The sequence below is a fragment of the Misgurnus anguillicaudatus genome, chromosome 8 (assembly GCF_027580225.2).
Source record: "Misgurnus anguillicaudatus chromosome 8, ASM2758022v2, whole genome shotgun sequence".
NCBI lineage: Eukaryota > Metazoa > Chordata > Actinopteri > Cypriniformes > Cobitidae > Misgurnus > Misgurnus anguillicaudatus.
The window spans coordinates 11,662,087-11,686,098 of NC_073344.2; the positions used below are offsets into that span (position 1 = coordinate 11,662,087).

A 24,012-nucleotide genomic window follows, 5' to 3' on the forward strand; every position below is an offset into this window, starting at 1 on the left:
ACACTCACCTAAAGGATTGTTAGGAACACCATACTAATACTGTGTTTGACCACCTTTCGCCTTCAGAACTGCCTTAATTCCATGTGGAATTGATTGAAGAAGGTGCTGAAAGCATTCTTTAGAAATGTTGGCCCATATTGATAGGATAGCATCTTGCAGTTGATGGAGATTTGTGGGATGCACATCCAGGGCAAGAAGCTCCCGTTCCACCACATCCCAAAGATGCTCTATTGGGTTGAGATCTGGTAACTGTGGGAGCCATTTTAGTACAGTGCACTCATTGTCATGTTCAAGAAACCAATTTAAAATGATTCGAGCTTTGTGACATGGTACATCATCCTCTGGAAGTAGCCATCAGAGGATGGGCACATGGTGGTCATAAAGGGATGGACATGGTCAGAAACAATGCTCAGGTAGGCCGTGGCATTTAAACGATGTCCAATTGGCACCAAGGGGCCTAAAGTGTGCCAAGAAAACATCCCCCACACCATTACACAACCACCACCAGCCTGCACAGTGGTAACAAGGCATGATGGATCCATGTTCTCATTCTGTTTACGCCAACTTCTGACTCTACCATCTGAATGTCTCAACAGAAATCGAGACTCATCAGACCAGGCAACATTTTTCCAGTCTTCAACTGTCCAATTTTGGTGAGTTTGTGCAAATTGTAGCCTCTTTTTCCTATTTGTAGTGGAGATGAGTGGTACCCAGTGGGGTCTTCTGCTGTTGTAGCCCATCTGCCTCAAGGTTGTGCCTGTTGTGGCTTCACAAATGCTTTGCTGCATACCTCGGTTGTAACGTGTGGTTATTTCAGTCAAAGTTGCTCTTCTATCAGCTTGAATCAGTCAGCCCATTCTCCTCTGACCTCTAGCATCAACAAGGCATTTTGGCCCACAGGACTGACACTGACACACCAAACACACCTACATTTATTTCCAAGTAATCCTGAAGACTTGAATTAGATTTTTCAGGTGTGTTTAATGAGGGTTGGAACTAAACTCTTCAGGACAGTGGCCCTCCAGGACCAGGGTTCCCCACCCCTGTTTTAAAGGGGACTACTGCCCAAGTGACAACTTACTGTGCAAAACTATTTGATTTAAAAATTCTAATGATATATTTTTCAATTCTGTATAAAACCACATTTTAGTCAGGACTAGTGCAAGTATATATCTTAGCAGAACACAAGCAATAAATCACATAAATAGGCACATGCGGTGACCCAGACTTCCCGCCGTTCATATAACATCACCACCCTTGCAATTGAGGGCAAGGATCAAAGAGACATGGCCACAGGTGTTTTGTATTAGCAGTGTCAGTGGCCTTATACTGTATGTTGCCCCAGAGGCCAGCAGTAGGAACAACTAGAGCAGGACAGTAGACAAGGCTTGGGGTGGTTGTTGTGTGCCCCAGATTGTTTCTTCCTGAAGGGGAGGGGGTTTATCATATTCTACAAAATGAGGTCATCTCAAAATACACCGGCTACAAAGGAAAAGAAGCTACTCACCCGGCATCCACTACTGAGAGTGAATTTGCAGCATTATATGGCTTGTTTGTTTATATCAATGTTTTGGATTGTTTTAAGAGTGCTATTTCTGGTTGATACGCATAGAGCTTTGCTGAATAGGCAATAATTCATCATATTGGCATTATGACCAAAAACGCACTTCATAGATGCCATGCTTGATATCTTACTTCACGCATTGTTAGACACATAAATATACAGTACACGGTTTCCAGCACATGTTGGCTCTCATTGCAGGCAGTCCATAATTATTGACAGGTTTGATGTGCTCAGTGACTGGAAAGAATGAGAGAATTAGTGTTGCACAGAGTGCGTGTGACTGCACCCCCTCCTCGCCGCCCCCTCACCCCCCGGCCCATTGCTCTGTAATGGAAAGATTAAAAGCAGAGCACCAACCCAAAAACACCACCTCTCTCTCTCTCTCTCTCTCTCTCTCTCTCTCTCTCTTTCTCTCTCTCTCTCTCAGACTTTCCTATACCTCTTTCCCACCCCATACAGGGTATTCACATATTTAAAGACCTGGACGAATGCTGTGTATGCATATTTTGGCGTCAGCTTACAGCAGCAAAACCCATGCTTTGTGTTTACCTAACTTGAGGAATTTTTAACCTCACTGCTCCGCCCAGCCTATCATCCAGAGTCTGGAACTTACACAGCCAAAGCTCTGAGAGAGATTTTCAGTTTATCCAACAGCTCCAACCGCAGGAGCCTCATCTGACCTGACAGCCAGACTCGGATCATCTCGCGGTCCATCTTTTTTTTCCTGGAGACGGGAGCTCCACGGAGAGCTCCACATTTAAACCCCCAAGCTGTCTCTTCGACTGCTTCCCGCGATTATTATGGACAATGAGGAGGACGATGATGGGAACTTCACCAAGTGGATGAGCAGTTACTGGGGGCACGGGGTAAGGGAGGACCACGCCAAAGCAAGGAAGAGGAGCTTCGTGAGGCACTCTCGCATCAGAGCTGACCGCCGTGCCTCTTTGCCCTGCGTGGTAAGGTGGTCATCAGTGATGTTGGGGGACAGGGAATCAGATTATTCAATGCAATGTAAAATGTGTGATACTCAAAATTGGGTTAGTCAGTAAGAAACTGAGAATGCATGTGGCAGCAAACAAATCCATTGAAAAGTCTATAGTGATTGTGTGATGTGATAGTGTGTCTGTGATTTGTGTTGTGTTTGACATGCGGCCCCAGCTGATCCTGTAAACACAGCTGGGTAACACATTGCATAATTGGGTTAGGAAGAGATCCGCTTTGTAAACAGGGAAATGTTACATGTGCCGGGATTAGAGGATGTGACCCATTGGGAATTGGTTCTCTTCCCCACACATCAGCATGTCAGCATACATAAACCATATAGGGGCGGTTTCCCATACAGGGTTTAAATGAATCCAGGAGTAGACCTTAGTTATATTAGGACATTTTTGTAGCTTTTACAAACATACCTTACAAAAAACTACTGGTGGTGTGCACCTTGGGACAAAACAATGGCACTGATAAATTTGAAGATATTTCAATGCAAGCTGATTTCAACTTAAACAAGCATTTTAGTCTTGGACTAGACTTAAGCCCTGTCCAGGAAACGGCCCCCGTGATCTCTGATTAGTCCACTGGTTTAGATAAAAACAACAGTCTGTTAGTTATTAAAGGTATTGCGGAGGATTTTCTTTTTCTGGGTGGATCATCAAGACTATTGGTCCTCCTAGTTGTCAATCAGGAGTGTTGCGCAATTTTTTTTAAAAGTGGAGAGGGCGGTTCTTTTCTAAAATCCGAGAAAATCCTCCGCTACACCTTTTAAGTATACACAGATAAAAAAATTATCTATGAGGAGTTGTCAGCGTGAATTTACTTTGGGGTACTCCGGTTTCTTCCAACCATCCAAAGAAATGCAGGTTAGGTGGAATAGAGATGCCAGATTGTCCTTCCTTAATTTGTGAGTAGATCAGCTTAGATTAACTGGGAATACAGTCATAGATACTGGAATGGCATTAAGAAGAAATAAATGGATAAAAACATATGATCGAGTAGTTATACCACAATGCATGTTTTTAGTTATAAGCAAGGCTTGAAATAGTAAAAAATTACTGGGGGACTATAGTTTGATGAGTTTAAAATAACATAAAAAATTATGTTTGTTTTAAGTGTTTTCTTGAATATTTAATCACACAAACCTTTAAATGTGTAGTGTGGAAATGTGGATATTTAGTTAATGGATATTTTAAATAAGAGACAAAATCTGAAATGAAACCAATACATTGCCTTTGCGACTGTAAAGTTTCATGTGACAAGCTTGATTATGCATCAGTGGCGACGATGACTTCTCTTCCGAGGGGCGCGAATTCAAAATATGTGTTCGGAGTGTTATGTGTGTGGCTCGTCATGTCGAAATATGTGTTCATTGTGAGTAAAGTTATGTGCATCATGTCAAAATAAGTGCTTGCTGCACACAATGGGTTTATGATAAAAGAAACGCTCATGTTCACAAAATACTCGCAAGACACTAACTTAACACTAAACTCTGATGAGATTAGGCAAGTATCTGGCAAACGTGAGCGTCTCTTTTATCATAAACCCCTTCAAAGTGTCTGCAGCAGGCACGTATTTTGACATGACCTATGATGCACATATTTTCACATGACGAGCCACACACATGATGGGCTAAATACATGTTTTGGCGATCTTGTATCATGCAACATCGAAAAGGAAGTCACCGGTCGCCACTGTGATGCATGATAAAATAATAATGATTGCAATGCAATAAAAACCTCATAATGGGTCAATGTAAATGCTATTAAGTTGTTTATAAATATGATTCCACCATTTCAAAAACTCCATTCCCCCTCAAAATTCACTCCCTGTACTCCGTCGCCCGTGTTCCCCCCATTTTCAGCCAGTAATAAGTAAACCTGTACAGCATTAAATACTGTTCCTGAGTAGCTCTGAAGCATATTTCCCTTTGAAAATTAATGAACATTTGCATAGCCCAATAAATGTTACAGTATAGAGGTTTAATATTGTTTTTATGATACATTTTACTTGATAACAAGATAGATGTAATGGCACAAACAGTACATAACATTAGGATGGTTTGTCATAACTTTATTTATTTATTTCTTTATTTTCTAAAAACCATAAAAGAAATTTAGGCATTATTTTAGTTCATTCTTGTGGTGGGTCAGTCCATGTGCATGCTTAGCATGTTAACATTGTCTATAGGTATAAATCCAGTGTGCTGTTTCTAAACTCACCAGCTTTGTTTTTGATGATTTTGCAAGAATGTTAGTATTAAGCATTTATACCACAGGGCTTTTAAATGCTTTATGCTGGTTGGCTGAGAAATGTTCCACGGGTATTTATTATTTTTTTAAAAAATGCACACCTGACCTGTGGTGCACATTACCACCTTTGGTGTGCATTATTTTCGAATAATTCAATGACCCGGCGTCGATTATTCCACATATTCAGCACAGCATTAGAGTCTAAAGGGATATTTTGTAACTATGGATCTTACATTGTTTTTCCTCTAAATGCACACAAGTAATGTTTTTAGCAAGGCATGTTTGTTACAACTAATTATATATCCTGATTAAACTGACCTAGTCCTGTCTTAAACTAATCCCTGTCCGGGAAACCACCCTATGATGTTTAAAAAAAACATATTTTGGTAATATGCATTAATATTTGCTGGAAAATCTATTAGTAATTGCAACCATTGGGGACAATAAACAGTAGTGAATGGCAGCAATCACCCATAGGTGAGGCACTAATAATTGGCTTCATACAGACTAACATGATTTCTGCTGCAATTCTGTGCAAAGTTATCATACTAGTGTGTTATATTAAGCTTTTGTCATTCCGTACAAATTTTTTTAATGATTTAGATTTTATGTGGTTAAGTCCTATCGTACAAGTAGCCTACCATGTTCAAGTACAATAAAAACTTTCTTGAATACTTCTCCACAGACAAAAGAAAATATAATAGACATCACTGCTATTGTATGTATAGTTAAGTACCACCTAACAAAAGTTTTCTCCACTCTCAGAAATAAAGGTACAAAAGTTGTCACTGGGACAGTACCCTTTCAAAAAGGTACACCGCACCTTTGTACCCAAAGAGTGCATATTAGTACTTCAAAGGTACATATTGGCAGTTCAAAGATACATATTTGTACCTGGTACATATTAGGACCTTTTTTAAAAGGTACTGCCCCAGTAGCAGCTGTGTACCTTTATTTTTGACAGTGTTCTATGCCAAAATCATTAGGATATTAAATAAAAAAAAATCATGTTTATTAATATATTTTGTAAATTTCCCAATTGAAACATATCAAAAATGTATTTATCATTAGTAATATGTGTTGCTAAGCTCTTAGTTTGGAAAACTTCAAAGGTGATTTTCTCAATATTTAGATTTTTTGCAGCCTCAGATTCCAAATTTTCAAATAGTTGTATCTCTGCCAAATATAAAATGAAAAAAAAAGAGTAAAAATGTATATCTTGAATGCATGTTACTTTGGATAAAAGCATCTGCCACATGCATAAATGTAAATACAGTGAGCATTACATTATGTTTTTTATAATTAGACAAATATTATTGAGATGTAGATGGTTCATATGCTTTTTATTCATTGGTCTTACTTCCTCTTATTCCCAATAAGTCTCAGCTAGAAGCCATGCAGAGTCAGATGCATGTTAACAGCCTGACCCATGCTCACCTAATGAGCCGTGAGGAGAAGGAGGTGCGCTCCCACCCTCGCGCCCGCCGCGTGTCTTCTGACGAAAATCGAAGCAAAGTGGCAGGATCTGAGTGTCACATCCCCACCATTCCAGAGCTCGCCGAGTCTTTAGAGAAGCGGCTACGTTTCCACAACAAGAAAGTGATATCAACAGTGAGTTAAGGACAAGATCATGTGACATACTTATGTTTTATATTACTTACAGAGCCCTTAGGCTAGTAATTGACTGTATTTTGTGGACTCCTTTTTAAAAAATAACATTAAAATGATGTACACCATTCACCAAACTACTAAAGCTATGGCCCTTATCTCATATATCTCATACTATATGTATGTATGTATGTATGTTTATTTATATATATATATATATATATATATATATATATATATATATATATATATATATATATATATATATATACTGTATATATATATATATATATATATATATATATATATATATATATATATATATATATATATATATATATATATATATATATATATATATATATATATATATTTACCAAACGACTAAAGCTACTTTAAGATGTTTTTGCCTTGTGTTTTTAGGTTGACACAAATAGCTTATGTCTTATTTGCCATGATGAATTAAGGAATGGAAGAGGTGGTATCCAAGACCTTCACTGCACCCATTTCCATAAAGAGGTAAATATTTAATGATCTACATCTTTTAGATGACTTCAAAGTAACGGTATGATCTTCATGCATTTACATATGATGGCATTGCTGGGCTAGTTCTGTTTTCATCCTCTACCGAATAAAATTAGGGTTAAAAGGGTGGTACTGTAAATGGATATAGAGGTTTATGCATGACACAAATGTATAAGGATGTTTTCAAAATTGGTCCTTTCACCATGCATGGAGTTTCTCTGGTTACTTGGTACTCTTGTTGTGCCTGTTATGACACTTAATCTGCTGTCTCTGATTATGTATTGGAAAGGCAAAATGGCTGGAACATGACGCACGACCACGTAGCGGGAGTTCTGCGGCCGCATGCGAGCGGGGGAGTGAGATGCCATTCTGCCACGGACAGGAGGAATATCGCTTGCCCCGTCGCCAACTGTCTTTACGTAGACAGCGTTGATTGTATCCAGTGTAAGGGCTTTTATGGATAAATACCATATGTACATACCAACAATAACATTTATAAAGTAATCAGAAACATTAATATGATGTGATTAAATTTGTCTTTAGCTTCACACTACTTTTGTTTAGTAATCAACACGTGTCTTTGCTATGTATTAGTAAACTGTCAATATTTTTTTAAGAGATAACTTCATCTGATGTTATTGTACAGTATATAAAGTAATTGTGTTTATCATTGTTAAGTGCTATTTGGATCAAAACTGTGACTATGATTAAAAGTGCATGTTGACTTGATTTCATGAATGACAAATATAAATGTGACTTGTAAAGATGTTAATGTATTGATTTTTCAGTTCACATGTCAGTGTCACTGTTGTTGATATACAATAGCTTGCTAAATGTACATGCTGGAAATTGGCTGGTGGCTAATCAGGCCACTGTAATGGAAATCAATCCCAGTCCAAAATTCTGATTCCCAGAGGAACAAAGGACGACAGATCTTACTTTGTCACATATGCAAGTTGTCACGCAAGTGTCATCATGCCTTGGCTGCACGGCATTGCTTAGTAATATTACATTTATGAGCTTAATGTAAACACTGGTTATATAGTTTTTATGTGGAACAGTAACGTTCATATTACTACTAGAAAAAATTTGGAAGGCACCTTTAAATTCTTTATCATAATTAGTTTTCACGTTTTATTCTAATAATAATAATAACAAACTATACAAACTGAAGTATGATTATTATTCAGTGGCCAAAATATGGTAAACATTACAGATTTTATAGTTCAGCTTTTTAAAGTAGCCACCCCATAAATAAATGATTGTAAGCACACAGTTGTTGGTACCCACTGACCAGTGGCGGCTGGTGACTTCTTTTTTTTGAAAAGCGCACGATGCGAAGTTCGTCACAACATGCATGTCGCTTGTCATGTGTGTGGTTCGTCACCTCAAAATATGTGTTCTGCGCTTTGAGAGACTGTGTGTGCACCACGTGTCATGCCAAAATAAGGGCCCGCTGCCTTGAACTTAAACTTGAACTTGAAAGGAGACGCTCGCGTGTGCCAGATACTCGCATAATCTCAAGCGTAATCAGGGGTTACTGTTAAGGGAGTGTCTTGCATGTATTTATTTATTTATTTAGGGAACGTGAGCGTCTCTTTTATCATAAGCGGTTTTGACGCGACTCCAGCAGGCACCTATTTTGACAAAACACGTGATGCACACAGGATCCCTCCACACGCATGACACATACCTTGGAAAAGAGAACCACACACGTGACAATCCAAACACTTATTTTGAATTAGCGCATCCTTGGAAAAGCAGTCATGAGCAGCCACTGCCACTGACTACCATAGTAAAAAAAAAAATACTATGGAAGTCAATAGATACCATCAACTGTGTTATTACAATCATTTATCAAAATCTTTTGTTATAATAAACTTTAGAACAACATGAGAGGAAATTTTATTTTTTGGTGAACTATCCCTTTAATGATGCACAATATATCTTTGTTTAAAACAAACATTTTACTTTTAGGATTAAACTTTCAGATTACAAGGATTTTAAGATTACGACAAATACAAATTCAAACTTGTTAGATTTTTTTTGACTGGTGTCATATGTTTGGCTATTTAGCTTGCAATTTAAAATAGTGTTTAAATATTTAAACAGACTGTTTTATCTGAATGTGGTGTGTTTGAGTACAGCCATACCTTAGCTTTAAATGACCCTCTATAATTTAACTTTCTTTTAGTTTATTGAGAATTGACTTTGGCAGAAACAGTTACTCACGTCCAACCTGTCGAATTCATGTGCCTGGGTCCCTCTACTGGTCTTCTACTAGAATTCAGTTTCCCTGACATTGATCTCAATTTCCCTCCACTGCATAACTATTTGTACTTCTAATTTTTAGTACATTATCATAAAAACAGATTTTTCTTACATTCTTGATCTAAATGCTGTTGGTCTAATATTGATTTTATGCGTCCTGCATCCTCTGGGCTGACAGTAGGACAGAAAGTCCAACCACAAAGCCATCCCTGCACTCCACTATTAAAATTATACATGACATTTACAGTATTAACATTATGCAGTGTCTGTTAACTATAAGTGTAAACAGCCCGCCTTGTATTAACAATACTTAATATAATGTAAATAGCATCTGTTTACTATTAAAACTTATTGTAAATAGAAATGAACGCTATTACACTTTGAGTTAGCATGTACCTTTTATAAGGCTATTATTTAGTGTAACAATAAAGGCTATTTACACTTAATTCGAATAAAAAATAGTTTTTGTTGCTATTTACACTTGTTGTAGTAATATGAAAATTATGCTTCTAATTATGAGAAACGTAAATATTAAGTTCTAGGTGTGGAAAGTGTTATTTGTACAAATATTTTAGTTACAATGTCAACATTCACATAAAAGAAATGCCTGCTTTTATCCACATTTCGTCATAGCCTAACTTAAAACAAATGCCAAGATTTTGACTAGTTTAAGTGTGACATAAACTTGATGAAGACCTTAATGCTGTGAGATGATGATGATTATGATGATGATGTTCCTCCTGCCCGTGCCTTTGTGCACGTACCCAAATCCTGCTATTATTATGTCCCGCCCTAAAATCATAAAAGAACGAGAATAAAACCTAACGAAATACAAAAACCTAGCCCATATTATTTACCCACAAGCAAGCATACTTTTCAAGCAACTATTGTAGTAGTGTAGCCTAAGATGATAAAATTTAATTGCTTTCTATACATTTTTCATCAATGTTTTAAAAAAAGCAAAAACAAATGCCAAACGATACTAACAGGTTTAAAATGTGAACTGTTAGTTTATTTAACCAACACTTGAATTTTCCGTTTTCTAGCGGACAATCCCAAACTTCTGGCCACAGAAAAAGTGCACACGTGGAAGAGACCAACTCTTGAGTGACATTCAAATGAGCCAATTACATTTGAGAACAATGACGTTCACTCACTCCACGAACGAATCGTTTATTAGAATGGGCGGTTCCAATGAAAAGACGCTCTGTAAAGATAAGCCCCAATAAATCTGACGGTGAAACAGCTGGAAAAGACGTAGAAGTTGATGTAAATTCCAGAGGGACGAAAAGTCGTGCTGAAAATGATCAAAAAGGACACTTTTTTACATTCAAAGCCGTGTGAGGATGCTTGAGGAAGTCAGATGAACAGTTACAGCATCAAATACAAAAGAAAAACATCGACTCTGAGCTGACCTTCTGTTTTTCCAACAATATCCCACGCATTTGGTAAGTCTAACTTTATATGTGCACTATGTTGACTTAAAAATAGTCAGCGACCATTTATCCGAATTTAATTATTATTTACGCTTTTAAATCTTGATGGAAACCTGAAATAACGGACCTTTACTAACTTACTGTTCTAGTAAGTTATGTTTAACTTTAGTCATTGTATGTAATGTACGAATGCGACTTATTAAAGCAGAGTGAGACAGTGAATAAATTCATATCATTCCCGTGATATAATAAATATTTTAGTCTATGTTGACCTCGAAGCTCTGTTTTTCTCCTTCTTAAGACAAAAAGGCTTATATATTGAGAAAAGCAAAATATAATCTGAATCGGTAGACCTTTATAACCATTTTAAAGCAATACATGCGAAGCAAATTACCTCCAGGTGTTTACATCCTATTACATTTATTACAATATGAGTATTATAGATGGGCTCCTATTGTTTTTTTAAGGATTTCAAATATATTTAAGTGTCATCGTGTCGTTTAATTTGCAAATGTTATTATTATTATTATTCAATGTATAATTGGCATTACTACCTATATAGTCTGTGTACTTACAAAAATATCTAAGAATATTTGTTTTCATGGAAAATTGCTTATAATTACTTCTGCATAAATGTAATTACTGCTTACAGTCTATGTTTAGCCATGTTGTTGCAAATAAACCACTTCTTCATTGGAGAGATACACAAAGCTTTGTCTCCATGGTGACAGAAGAGCATCATGAGAGGTCTTTTATAGACCACTGAAACACTCATCTGATCAAAGCTGCATCACAGATGCTAATCATTGCCTTGATTTTCAATGCCATACATAAATGCTAATATAGTCGAGGAACAAAATAAGCTTTTTTGCTTAACAGTGCACTTTTCCACTTGTTGCCTGTGTCTTATTGCGGGCCTGTTTGATAGCCGGTGTGCTAAAAGGTTATGGTTTATCTCATAAAAGGTTATGGTCTGGACACACTCTGAAACAGTTACACATCTGATTATGGCAGTATTGACCGCCTTCCTTTTGAACATAGACCAAAATACTTTGGTGTGTACTGATCCTTCTTATGATTAAAAACTATTTAGAAGTCAGACACAAGAAGAGGAAATGAGATGGAAAATAATATATTTCATACATATTACCATATTATTGACTGGAATGAAGAAAAGTTGATCTTTTTAATTTTACAGATCTTTATTTAATTTAATTCATTAAAATACTGTCTTACAATGAATGGTTAATGTTCAAGGCAGGAATCGTTTTTCTTGAGTTTTTTTATACAGAGTGCATGTAAAATGTTTAGTCTTTCTGATTTTCTTCATTCGTGTTTGATTTTTCAGCTGCCCTCCCTTTGTTGTTTGTTATTTGTGTGCTGTTTAAAATAACACCGAGGTGCTTGCCTGGACTCTCATTAGGCCAGCAAAGGGCTCTCAGCACTTCCCTGAGTGTTTTGATTTGTTTTGAGAATATTTCCCTTTCCCCTCAGCCCATGGCTATGTATGTGTGTCATTTGCTTGTTTAGGAAAGCAATGAAACGATTGGAAAGTACTGTATTTAGCTTGCTGTATTTGAATAGTTTAGGCTCCACCCTGGTGGCAGTTTCCTCAGCGTCTTTGGCACTTTTTTCCTAACTGTTTAATCAGCAATTTTAATCAAATGTAATCCACATTCTAAAAGAAATGGTGTTAAGTAGTACTAACGCAGTGCTTCTCAATTATTTTCTGTCACGCCCCCCCTAGGAAGAGGTAAACATTTCGCGCCCCCCCCAACTCTCCGCCGCGACTGTAAATAGTATAATTTGCCTATAAAATTACACATCTGCAAAACATTGTATCCTTATTAACATTGAGAAAACACAAAAAGAAAACACAAAAAAAGAAATATCAATCAACTTACAAAAAAGAATAACTTTATTAACATTGTTTTTTAGTCTGTAACAGAAAAGACTTAAAATGCATCAATTTGCCTGAAATAAAAAAATCAATCCTTATTTAAAGTATAATATTTTTTGACCATTTGATACTGAAAAATTAAATATAATCAATAAATAACACAAGCGGTTTACATCGTGTCTTTAAAAATCACTTCCTGAAAAAGTATTTTCCCTGGGGTCTCGCGCGCCCCCCCTGGTGTCGCTTCGAGCACCCCCTGGGGGTCCCGCCCCACTATTTGAGAAGCACTGTACTAACGGCTCGTAATCATCATACGTGAACCATTTTTAGCACTACAGAGCACCTCTTATGGTTTAACATAGTACAATATGGTGCTACACAGGTTCTACATTGGTACATTTAGCGACTCTCCTGATTTTGCCAAGTGAGCCAATGAAACACTTTTAGTGCTATTAAGCCCCTTTTTGTCACATATCTGTAATTGATAGACGTTTGGAAATTATGAGCCGTGTTGGGGAAAGTTACTTTTAAAAGTAATGCATCACAATATTACTACCAAAAAAGTAACTAATTGCGTTACTTAATTACTTTTCATGAAAAGTAATGCTTTAAGTTACTTTCCTTGGCTGAGGCTTGATCTCTTTCAGGCCTTGCATGTGTTTTTTATGACTGAAAAGTTCTGCATTCAGAAATTGCATATTTAATCTCAAAAATGTCGAGCTCTGGCCTGCCATCTCAGTTTCTGACTCAAACTGTTCCCATACAGGCGTGTACGCATATAATACATATGTAACAGGGTGTGCTTTAATGAAAGCGGAGAAAGTGTGAATCCATATGCAAAAGGTGTTTATTAAGTAAAATCCCATAAAGGGCCAGCAACCAAATCCAAACAGGGTAATCCACAAACAGAATCCAAGTACAGGCAAAGGTTCAAGGCAGGCAGCAAAACAGGCAGAATCCAAAATACAGGCAATGGTCAAAAAACAGGAACAGATACAGGTAACAGGTTTAACAGATCAACAGATATCAGAATCAGACAGGTAACAGGTTGGGCTTACTATGTATAATATTCAGCCGGGAACAGGTGAGCAGGAAGTGACTAATATACAAAACATACAGGAAGTGTGAAGCGTGACATGGCATGATGAATATCAAAATAAAAGTCAGAACAGAACAGGATGTCAAAATAAAAGTCAAAAATACAAAAATACACAGAATACAAGTAAACACAGAACAAAACCATTACAACATAATGTGACTACGTTCAGTTTAATTCAGTTCATATATTTTTTTAATCAAATTAATAAAACTTAAAAAGTAACTTGCATTACTTTTTTGAAAAAGTAACTCAAATATTAATGTGTACATTTCAAAAGTAATGCGTTACTTTACTCGTTACTTCAGAAAAGTCATATTATTACGTAATGCACGTTACTTGTAATGCGTTACCCCAACACTGATTATGAGGCATTAACAATGATGTTTTTATTTTTTTTCAGATTTCAGGGCATCATGGGAAGTTTTAAAGGCCATGCATTACCTGGAAGTTTCTTCCTAATCGCTGGTTTGTGGTGGGCCGCAAAGCAGTCGTTTTTGTACGCTGCCCGCAAGAACAAAAGTGCTGGTGCAGGAAGGCTGGCAACTAGAGCTTCCCAACGGCGCATAGAAATCATGGAAGGAGCAGTCATTTTGGCATTTTCTATTTTTGGTATGCAAGGAAACCTATTTTGTATTAACATGTTGTTGCCACGTTTCATCATTTTTTTGAGGGATATACAAAAGTTGATGTTACATCACCCTCATGCTGTTGTAAATCTGTATAAGTTTCTTTATTCTATTAAACACAAAAAAATTAATTTTGCTAAATGATGGTAAGCACTTAAAGGCGGAGTGCACTATATCTGAAAAACACTTTGGAAAAGAGAGTCAGGCCGACTACCAAAACACACTTGTAGTCAATCAGCTGTAAGGTGCGTGCCTACTAACCGACATCGTTGTCTGAGTTGCGTATGTGTGGGGCGGGTCTGTTAACAGAAGATCCAGATTCCATTGGGGTAGGGGCTTGTTTGTTTAGGTGATTTCAAATATCATCATTGGCTTTCAGAGATTATGGACCCTGCCTTTAATTGATGGTACCCACTTACTTCTATAGTAGGAAAAACAAATACAATGGAAGTCAATAGGTATCGTCAACTGTGTGCTTACCTTTATTTATCTAAATATCGTCAGAATAACAAAACTATTACAGGTTTACAACAACATGAGGATGAGTTAATGATGACAGAATGTTAATTTTTGGGTGAACTATCACTTTAAAATTTTTTGGGGTCTTTTTGAAAATCCTTTTCGGCTATAAAATCACTTTATATGTAATTTGAACCTTTTTGTTTGCTTTCTATACATTATAAATTGTATTATTATTTTTTAATTATTAGATATTATAATTGCAGTGTCTATAGCTGTTTTAACTGTTTTTATTCTTATTTTACACAGGCATGTTTGCAGAGCAACTTTTTGCCGGTGGGCCCAAGTTTCAACTGTATAATTCATCCACTCAGCACTGGGAGCAGCTGATGATCTGGCAGCACACCACCATGTACCTGTTCTTTGCTATCGCAGGGGCCACGTCTGCCATTGTCCACAGCACAGATATTGCCCCGCTGGCATTAGATCGTATGCTGCTGGGTCTTGCTTTCTTTAATGAGGGTAAGATCTTGGTCTTTTTCTCTAAAGATGTTCAAAACGATCCCAAAAAGTAATATGTCAGGGGTATTTCAAATGGAATTTTTTTAAATAGTTTCACTTTGTGAAAATGTGTAAAAACTTTCTGAGAATGTGTGAACTTTTCACAAATAATATACCTAATTTGTACTGATTATCAAGATTATCAATTTTATGTCTTATAAGTATATATTTGCATTTGCAGGATTCCTGTTTTTTTATCATCTCCATGGTAGAGACATGCTTGATGTCCTCGTTCACACCCTTCTCCTCTATGCCATTTTTGGACAAGCTCTTATCTGCTTTCTGGAGGTTTTCCACAGGGGAAATATACTACTAGAATTGCTTAGAGCCACTCTTACCATAATGCAGGGCAGCTGGTTCTGGCAGGTGTGTGTGTGTGTGTGTGTGTGTGTGTGTGTGTGTGTGTGTGTGTGTGTGTGTGTGCGTGCGCGCGTGCGTGTTTATTTTTTTCTGATTTCGAAATTTCAATGCAATTTCTGCTAAGGTTTTTATTTTTTATTTTTAGATTGGCTTTGTGTTATACCCACCCAGTGAAGTGAAATGGGATCTGAAAGACCATGACAATGCTATGTTTGTAACATTATGCTATTGCTGGCATTTAGTAGTTGCATTGCTCATTGTTGCCATAGTGTACTGGTCGGTTCTCTGGTGAGTATGCATATATTGTAAAATTGTAAAAAGACATGACATACAGTAAGTTAAATTAAATGCTAATTGTTTTCTTCCAGTGGTGTCCGTTCAAAAGTGAGGAGAATGCCACCCATGGCAATGGGGCTCTTGAAACCAAGAGAGAAAGAAGTGGAGTCTGAAGATGAAATTTGATGAGAGTTTATCACCGTCACCATATCTGTTTGGACCTTCTCAATCTCAGAGCACATGTTGAGATTAAGACAGAGGGGTGGTTGCCAAATATTAACACAGCCGGGAGAATACCTAAACAGTGTTTGTTCAAGTGGGCAAACAATGATAGTCTTGCTGATTGAGATGTTTTTATTTATTTATTCTTATTTTAACATTTCATTCTACTGTGTTTCTGGTGTCTCAGGATTGAAACTTTATAACTGAAAGGAATTTTTCCTTTTTATCAAGTCATTTTAAAAGGTGTCTGTTTATATATATTTGATATTTCATGCAGTACAGTTTTGCATTGTTTCTCTTTGACTTAACACTGTACTGTGCAAATTGAGATTTATTTGTGCCTTGTCAGTATTTTGTTTGTTTTCACTCAAGGATGTTATGATATTTTTCTTCAGTTGGTTTTAGAGGAACTACATGAAATACATATGCAGATTATAATGCACCCAAGTTCTGTACTGACCTATCTTAACATATATCATTGCCATTGTTTTGTCTCCAGATGCACACCTGCATTGTTTATTTGTAAGGTTTGTTTGTAAAAAATACTTAAATGTCCCAGTATAACTAAGGCCTAGTCCTGGATTAGTCTAAACCCTGTCTGGGAAACCTCCCCCATCACCAAATATATGATATTGTAAAGTACTGACATTCCATTACAATTCTTGTTTAGCTGTTTGATTTCTGCCAAAGCATTCTTTACAACTTGTTCTAAAATATGTTTTAAATAAAGATAAAATATTCTAATAAATAAGTTTAAATGTATTACAATGCCTTTTGCTCATTTTTTATAGCCTATTACAGTTTTTCTGAATTGATAAAACACATTTTTTGAAACCATCACTAATTTTCTCAAAACCATAAACACAAATCCCAATTTTAAACAAAATTCACAGAACCCCTGACTCTTCTAGCAAAATCAAACAATTCCTTCAAAACCATTTCACTTGTATTCAAAATTAAACTAAGCTTTCATACACACATAAGTTTATAATATAAAACACTACAAGCATCCATTAGACACTACCTTAAAGAATGGAAAACACAACATTCAGGAGATCTGCTTACAGAAAAATACATGTTTATTGTACATAACAACACACTTGACAAATACTGTTAAAAATCTATATTACTGTAATCACAAGTTTATTTCAGTGAATAAAGTGAATACTATACTGTAAGTACTGCAAGTAATAGTAAGTTTTCAATATTACTGTAAGCAGCACTTGTATTTTGTAAAAAGTCAGCAATCCAACTGCAAATTTTGCCAGTTGCATCGTCTCTGTTGTCCTTAACCTTTTCTTCCTCATACTCTTCATCTGCCTCTCAGACTGTTTCCAATCCACACAATTGGTAAAAAAAAAACATTAGATAAAAGTGTGTAGAATTTTGAGTTGTTGTGTTACTCGATGATAACGGTGTTGTAGTTGTGTTCAACTTTTGCCTGCTTGTGTTTAGCATTTATAAAACAAGTTCATTGCAGTGTGAAATGTGTGTTTTAGTGAGAAGTTTGTGTTTATTGTTTTGCTAAAAGAGTGCATGATTTGACAAATGGGTTTAGGCCACTATGAATTTGGTTCAGAGATTGGGGTTTAGTTTTTTAGCAGTTCAGAAAAACTGTAATTTGACAGCTATAAATGTGCTGTTTTTTAAGTACCGAAAGGTGGCGTGCTTGAACAACAGGTGGAAATAGTAGGCTTGTTTGAGATGCAGCGTGCCTTGCCTGAAATTCAGACGAGAGCAGACGGCTGCAGTAAGGGGAGGAGTGAAAAAAGAGCTTTTAAGTCAGACACTTCACCAATCTCGCAGTCCAGTCGACTACAAACGTCAGCATAGGCAGAGATCACGTTCGCGTATTTTATCGCGGATTCAATAGATGCAACTTAAATACCAATAAATTCATTTACATAAAGATGTTTATAAGGAGAATCAACGAAGGTGAACTGTTCGTTACTGGAAAAGGTTACTTAGTAAATGTTGGGATGAATAAATCTAGTGGTAATACAAATTCGTTTCTGTTGTGTGAAATCTAAACAGCTCACAGTACAAATAAATCAACACCAATACAGAAGTTTACAGGAATTCATAAAAAATATAAATGTCATAGTAAAGAACAATTGAATTAATATAAAAACTACTACAGGAATTAGAGTTTTTAGAATTAACAAGTCATCAGCTGACATAACCTGGCCAATGAGCATTAAGCTGTGCCGTCAGCAAGTCTTTTCCCATCGTGCTTTTCGTCAACGCAGTCGGTGGAGAGCAACTGCGCTCGGCTGTAGAATCTATGGAAGGCCAACGGGGCAAAAACGTGTTAAAAATACGTGTTAACACGCACTACGTGTTAACGCATAAATCACGTGTTAACACGCACTACGTGTTAACGCGTAAGTGCGTGTTAACACGTAAATCACGTGTTAACGCGTACCTACACGGTTTTCTTTACCACCACCTACTGGTGTGGAGCTTTGAAAACACAGAAAGAAAGAAGGCTTGGATATCACAGGATGTAATCTAAAATATATTTTGAGCATTTTATAAAAGCATTAGTAGGCTACAACTACATATTTTTAAACAGTTAACTATAATCATTCAACCCTTGAAATTCATGACCACTTTCACACAGGACATTATGTTTTCACAGGTCAACCCATATGCATTATATTTGTTTGTTAGTCCCTTTGATAACCACCTTAAGTCTTATGAAGCTGCTATTGGTTTAGATAGCTTTATAGTAAATATAGTAGTTTTGCTTTATCCTTCAAAGTATAATTGATCAATTATATTTTTTTATTATCATTAGACACACACAGGAAAAACAATAAATAACACTGGTGAGGATCATATACGTCCTCCAGATGCTGTGTTGTCTGTGCAAAATGTGTTGCGGTTGTAAAAAGAGGAATACTGTGTGAATGAGTCCTTTTTCTTAGGATGTTTTTATTTTTGCTGGAGATGGAGCAAGCAGTACTGTAGACTCCAAATACTCATCCTTTTCAATATTGTAATGAAAACAGAGATGTATACCATAGTTTAATGTTGCATGTGCAAATAAACAGTTGTTTTGATATGATGCTCTCTATTTTCCTTGGCTTTTTTCATAAGGGTTAAAGTGCCTGACACACTACTAGTAGAATACATTAGGAATGAAAAAAGATACATGATGCTTTTAAAATAATATAATATTTCACTTTTATTTATGCCATAAAACAGTAATTACTACATTTAAGACTCAAATTCCACAGGAAGAAATATCTTTGCTTTTACATAGCATTTCTTCATTTAATAATTGATTAGTTCGTAAATTGTTGAGGAGACAGGAGCTTTGCAGTATCCAGATGTGATAAGGAACATGGCCCTTCCATTGTATGGCACATCGCATGAAGTATGAACTACACTATCTTATGTGATTTTGTTAAATGGTTTATGAAGCCTTTAATGGACAGTGGTCCCCTGCTTCAAAAACAGCAGACTTCCAACATCAAGCTTAGCAGAGCCGGGGTGGTTGGTGAGAATCATTTTGTTTGGCTGAAGAAAGATGGTGATGACCTCAGAAGTGCAATGCCTGCAACACATAAATGGTAAAGTTTATTGTGCTGCCCTGGGAAATGGATGACCTAGGAATGTTAGTATATGTAGGCCTAATGCACATCACAGCCTGTAAACTGTTAAGTCTTATAACTTCATACAATCAGAATGTACTGTATTAAAAACATACATGACAAAGAAAACAGAACTTTATTACATGTACTCTAGTAAGAATTAGGCAAATTATAATGGAATATAAACTCCAAAAGGATTAAATTTTTTGCTCAGTTATAAATGAATCTTATTTAATATTTGATTATTAATAAAACCCATAAACAACAAACATTGGCAACAAAGGCCTATAATTGTTTTCAACCAAAAACATTGTAATAGGTAGTATTGACATAGGAAACAGAAATACAGACTCTCTAAAAAATGCTAGGCCCATCATATAGACAACTGTGTAACTAGAAATCAATATTAAAAAGTATAAAGTTGAGACCTTACTTACATCACTTGGTCAAAAAAAAGTCACAGACTCAACTGTAGGCACAAAACAGTTTATTGAATGGGCAATGAAAATCTCAATTCCAGAATGCAGAGACTCACCAAGCAGCAGGGTGGCACTAAATTGAGTCACTGCTGAGAATGGCACCTTGCAGAAAGAGTCAGAGTGCAAGGCATCAGTCAGGAAATGTTATCAGGGAGAGCAGCGAGGCAGGCAGACGGGATGAAGAGAGCCAAAGAAGAGCCAACCGATGTGAAGCTAGGCATAGGGAGGGAAGATGAGGCTGGGAGAACGGGGCAGATGGCATCAGGGCACAATCTGGAGAGAACAGAGAAGAGTCAGAAAGAAAAAGCACTGACAGCGCATCTCATAATTAATGAGATGATGACTAGACGGAGGGGAGGATATAGCCTGGGATACACTGCATGATTTTTGGTGGTCCCAAATGAAAGATTACCATCGTGAAACATTTGTGGCAATTTCTGTGATCGTGGCTCTTCGGTGGTCCTATGTCGACCAGCGTACCAGTATTTGTTTAACACTAGCACATGCTGGTGACATTGCACTTAACTGGAGTCACAGTCGTCACAACCTATGAGAGAGGTGTCATCATTATACAGTCTTCATGCTTGTCGTACCCAAGTTGAAATGATCCATGTCGCACAGTGTGATAAGGTAATGATATTATAGGAGAGCAAAAATCTTGCAGTGTATCCTGGGCTTAAGACAATGACTGGTACGTGCATGGCCACCTGTCAAAACAAACCAATGACAAAACACACAGCGTACAAAACATATAAACAGAAACAACCGATCAGAACAAAGCTGTGACACACTTTTAGCTATAGTATTTAATCAGATACTGGTTGCCCAAATTCATTGATTGTTTCTATCTAATGAAACAGGTTTTGGAATGTTTGGTGTGATGGTTGCTGTATCGGTCAGGTTAACAAGTGAAAACTCTTCTGTAATCAAGTGCTATTTGGGGCTGAATATTTCATTTAGTATGAAAAGTAAAAGTTACACTCTGATTTTGACCTAAAATGCTTAAAAATGTCTAAATTAAGTGCAGGTGCCAAGTCATAGATATATTCATTTGTGACAGTTCTACTGTTTGCACTTGAAATAAACACAGACATGACATGTAGATAATAAAAAATCTTTAACAAAAATATAATCTGAAAAAGGATAAAGATGTTTTAACAATTTAAAACAAAACTGTTTACTAATAATAAAACAGACAATAGTAGAAAGAATAAGCATGCATGTTTAAGTTAAGAAGAATAATGAGCTTTTTAAAAAGTACCTGTATGTCCAGTTGTGCGGTCTGGAGTACATTGCTTTGCATGTAGTCCTATAAGGATCGCTTGGTCTTCTTGAATATATTAAGTCCTATAACTGCTTCAAGTACGCATTCTCTCATCAGGCACACTCTTACAGCCTCAGGGTGGGTCACAATGTTCATAATTTGGTCATCTAAATAAGCTTCGGTCAATCTTGTGAATAAACACTGGGTGAATAATCTGTGAAAGACAAGCATATAGAAAACCATAAAAAGTTTGCTTGTATTAGTAATAACTAAAATCAGATTTGTTTTTATGATTTTTGAAACAATGGTTATTCAAATGTAAAATCATAGTATTAATGTAAAATCAACAAGGAAATTATTTAGACCAACTTACTCTATTAATGCTACACAGTAGGCCTACAAAGGAATATAGTTTCCCTCATATTTGGACAGATCTGTGTTATCAACTCTCTTGCCAGTTTGTCATGAGTCATAACTTTATGTTCATATTTTTAAATGAATAACAAACACAACGCATTCATTTAAACAGCACTAAAGTTTTACCTCACTATATTGTCTCCATCTGGGAAAGCCTGACACTGTTTCCACCAACTTATGTGATTGCAGTTAAAAAATACTTTTTTCCAAGACCATTTAAGTTACCTGACAAAACTGTCTTCTGTTGTTACTGCTGCTTCTTTTGTGTTTGTATTCCTTCATAGTACTTTTTGGCTCTTCCGTGTGGCCTTCCGTCAGCGTACCTGGCTTATATGGCTATGAGGTAAGCTTACGGCAAACTCGACGTAGTGCTTGGATCACTATATCATTAATTATTCACACAATGACAGTGCCTGTCGTAACGCATTCGCTGCAATATAATTATTCATAAGCTTGTGAGCGAGCACTTACCTAATGCTTACGATGAGCTGACGTTACAATCTTCATCTTCTTCTTTTGGTTTAATGGCGGGTTACGAACCAACTTTAAAGGTGCATACCGCCACCTGCTGTGATGGAGTGTGAAAATAATGATCTGCCTCTTCTATATCCTGTTATATAACACACTTTTCTTAATAAATCTCAAACTGCATTTGACTTCCTGGTTTTGGATCTTCATTAATAAGTTGGCTATAGTAAAATCATTGCATGCTATTGCTTGTAAATCTTCCTTTAAAATACGACTCAAAATGATAGTGGCGAAGAAGTCATCTGCCATCTTGTGCTCATTAGTGGTAACGACATGCAATGCACAAATGACTAAAACGAGTTTTTTTTTCTGTTTTTTTTATTATTACCATTATGTCAGTAACAATTAACATTTGTATTATACATACAAATAGTATTATACAATAACATAGTATTATAAAGTAATAAGAACAAACATTCTTTTATGAGGGATTTACAGTTATAAAAAATAATAATGAAATAAATAAACAAATAATAATAAAATAAATAAAGAAAATAAATAAAGAAAAAACATACATAGACATAAAATAATTGTTATATTTTTACTCAAGGAGGGGGTAGAAAAGTTCATCTAAATATCATATCTCAAATTACATGTGAATTCAAAACCTTATTTAATATCTGGTATGATTTAACTGCTTTTTTGTTATTCTTTAATTTACAAAGAGATTCAGTTAAACCTTTTAATTCTGAGCAAAATGCAATAAAATTAGGTTTTGAGGCTGTAACTTTACACTTATGAATATGACCTTTTCCAAGCAAGCACAGGATATTAATAGTATTGTTTAAAGGAACAGAACCAGTATTACATGACAAAAACAGGACCATTTCTTCAGTGAAGGCAATAAGATTATTAAAGGATGTAAAAATCAATCTTGAAATTTCATTCCAAAATGGTGTTGTAAAGGGACATTTAACAAACAAATGAATCACTGATTCATTTTCAGAACCACAAAAAGGTGAATATCCATAAATTTAAATAAAAATAACTTGCGGGGGTAAAAATTATGAAGGATTTTAAGGTGGATTTCTTTGACTTTATTTGGTATCACAAACTTATTATGAATAGACCATATGTTAGATAAAGATACAGAAGGATATAACCGTTTCCATGAAGACACTGCTTTAGGAGAAATACTACTTATAGAGAGTAATGTTCTTCTGATATGAATATTATTGCATTTTTATCTAACAAGTCAATACCATCTATCATTATTCGAGGAATGTCTTCCCTTAAAGGAGAGTATTGTAAGGATGATCTGATAAGCTGTAGAAGTTTTGGGGAAATACCCTTAATTATTCTCAGAAAATCTATTTGAGTAATATTAATATTGTTTTCTTGACTAAATTTTTCATAACTAATTAGAGTCCCGTCAGTGTTTAAAAATGAATGACAATGCATTAATGATCTTATCATTTTAATAATATATTAATAAATCTATGTCCTAAGTTAAGAATATGAACGCAAAACACTAAATGACAAACAAAGTGGTGTTTTCCCGGACAGGGGTTTTCTTAAACCAAGATTAAGCCTAATTAGGAAAGAATAAACAAACATACCTTACTAAAAACATTAC

At 36.0% G+C, this 24,012-nt stretch overlaps 2 protein-coding genes and 1 long non-coding RNA gene across 4 annotated transcripts; 2 read left to right on the forward strand and 1 right to left on the reverse strand.

Annotated features, from left to right (window-relative positions):
• Positions 1–2,331: 2,331 nt before the first annotated feature.
• lnp1 (leukemia NUP98 fusion partner 1) lies at positions 2,332–8,136 on the forward strand. The gene is made up of 4 exons (XM_073870298.1): positions 2,332–2,520; positions 6,187–6,417; positions 6,838–6,933; positions 7,229–8,136. Exons 1-4 carry the CDS (start codon positions 2,365–2,367, stop codon positions 7,370–7,372), a joined length of 627 nt encoding a protein of 208 aa, XP_073726399.1. The 5' UTR covers positions 2,332–2,364; the 3' UTR covers positions 7,373–8,136.
• A 2,260-nt stretch (positions 8,137–10,396) lies between these two features.
• Positions 10,397–16,911, forward strand: tmem45a (transmembrane protein 45a). Its single transcript, XM_055214250.2, has 6 exons — positions 10,397–10,658; positions 14,046–14,254; positions 15,040–15,252; positions 15,473–15,657; positions 15,797–15,939; positions 16,020–16,911. Exons 2-6 carry the CDS (start codon positions 14,059–14,061, stop codon positions 16,111–16,113), a joined length of 831 nt encoding a protein of 276 aa, XP_055070225.1. The 5' UTR covers positions 10,397–10,658; positions 14,046–14,058; the 3' UTR covers positions 16,114–16,911.
• A 2,420-nt stretch (positions 16,912–19,331) lies between these two features.
• Positions 19,332–22,539, reverse strand: LOC129453853 (uncharacterized). 2 transcript variants are annotated; one of them, XR_012370730.1, is made up of 4 exons: positions 21,865–22,006; positions 21,489–21,705; positions 20,284–20,500; positions 19,332–19,711 (listed from the first exon to the last, which is right to left on the reverse strand). It is a non-coding gene; the product is annotated as an uncharacterized lncRNA (long non-coding RNA). The 2 variants fall into 2 exon arrangements; XR_012370729.1 differs by lacking the exon at positions 21,865–22,006 and adding an exon at positions 22,380–22,539 and having other exon boundaries at positions 19,333–19,711.
• Between the last annotated feature and the right edge of the window lie 1,473 nt (positions 22,540–24,012).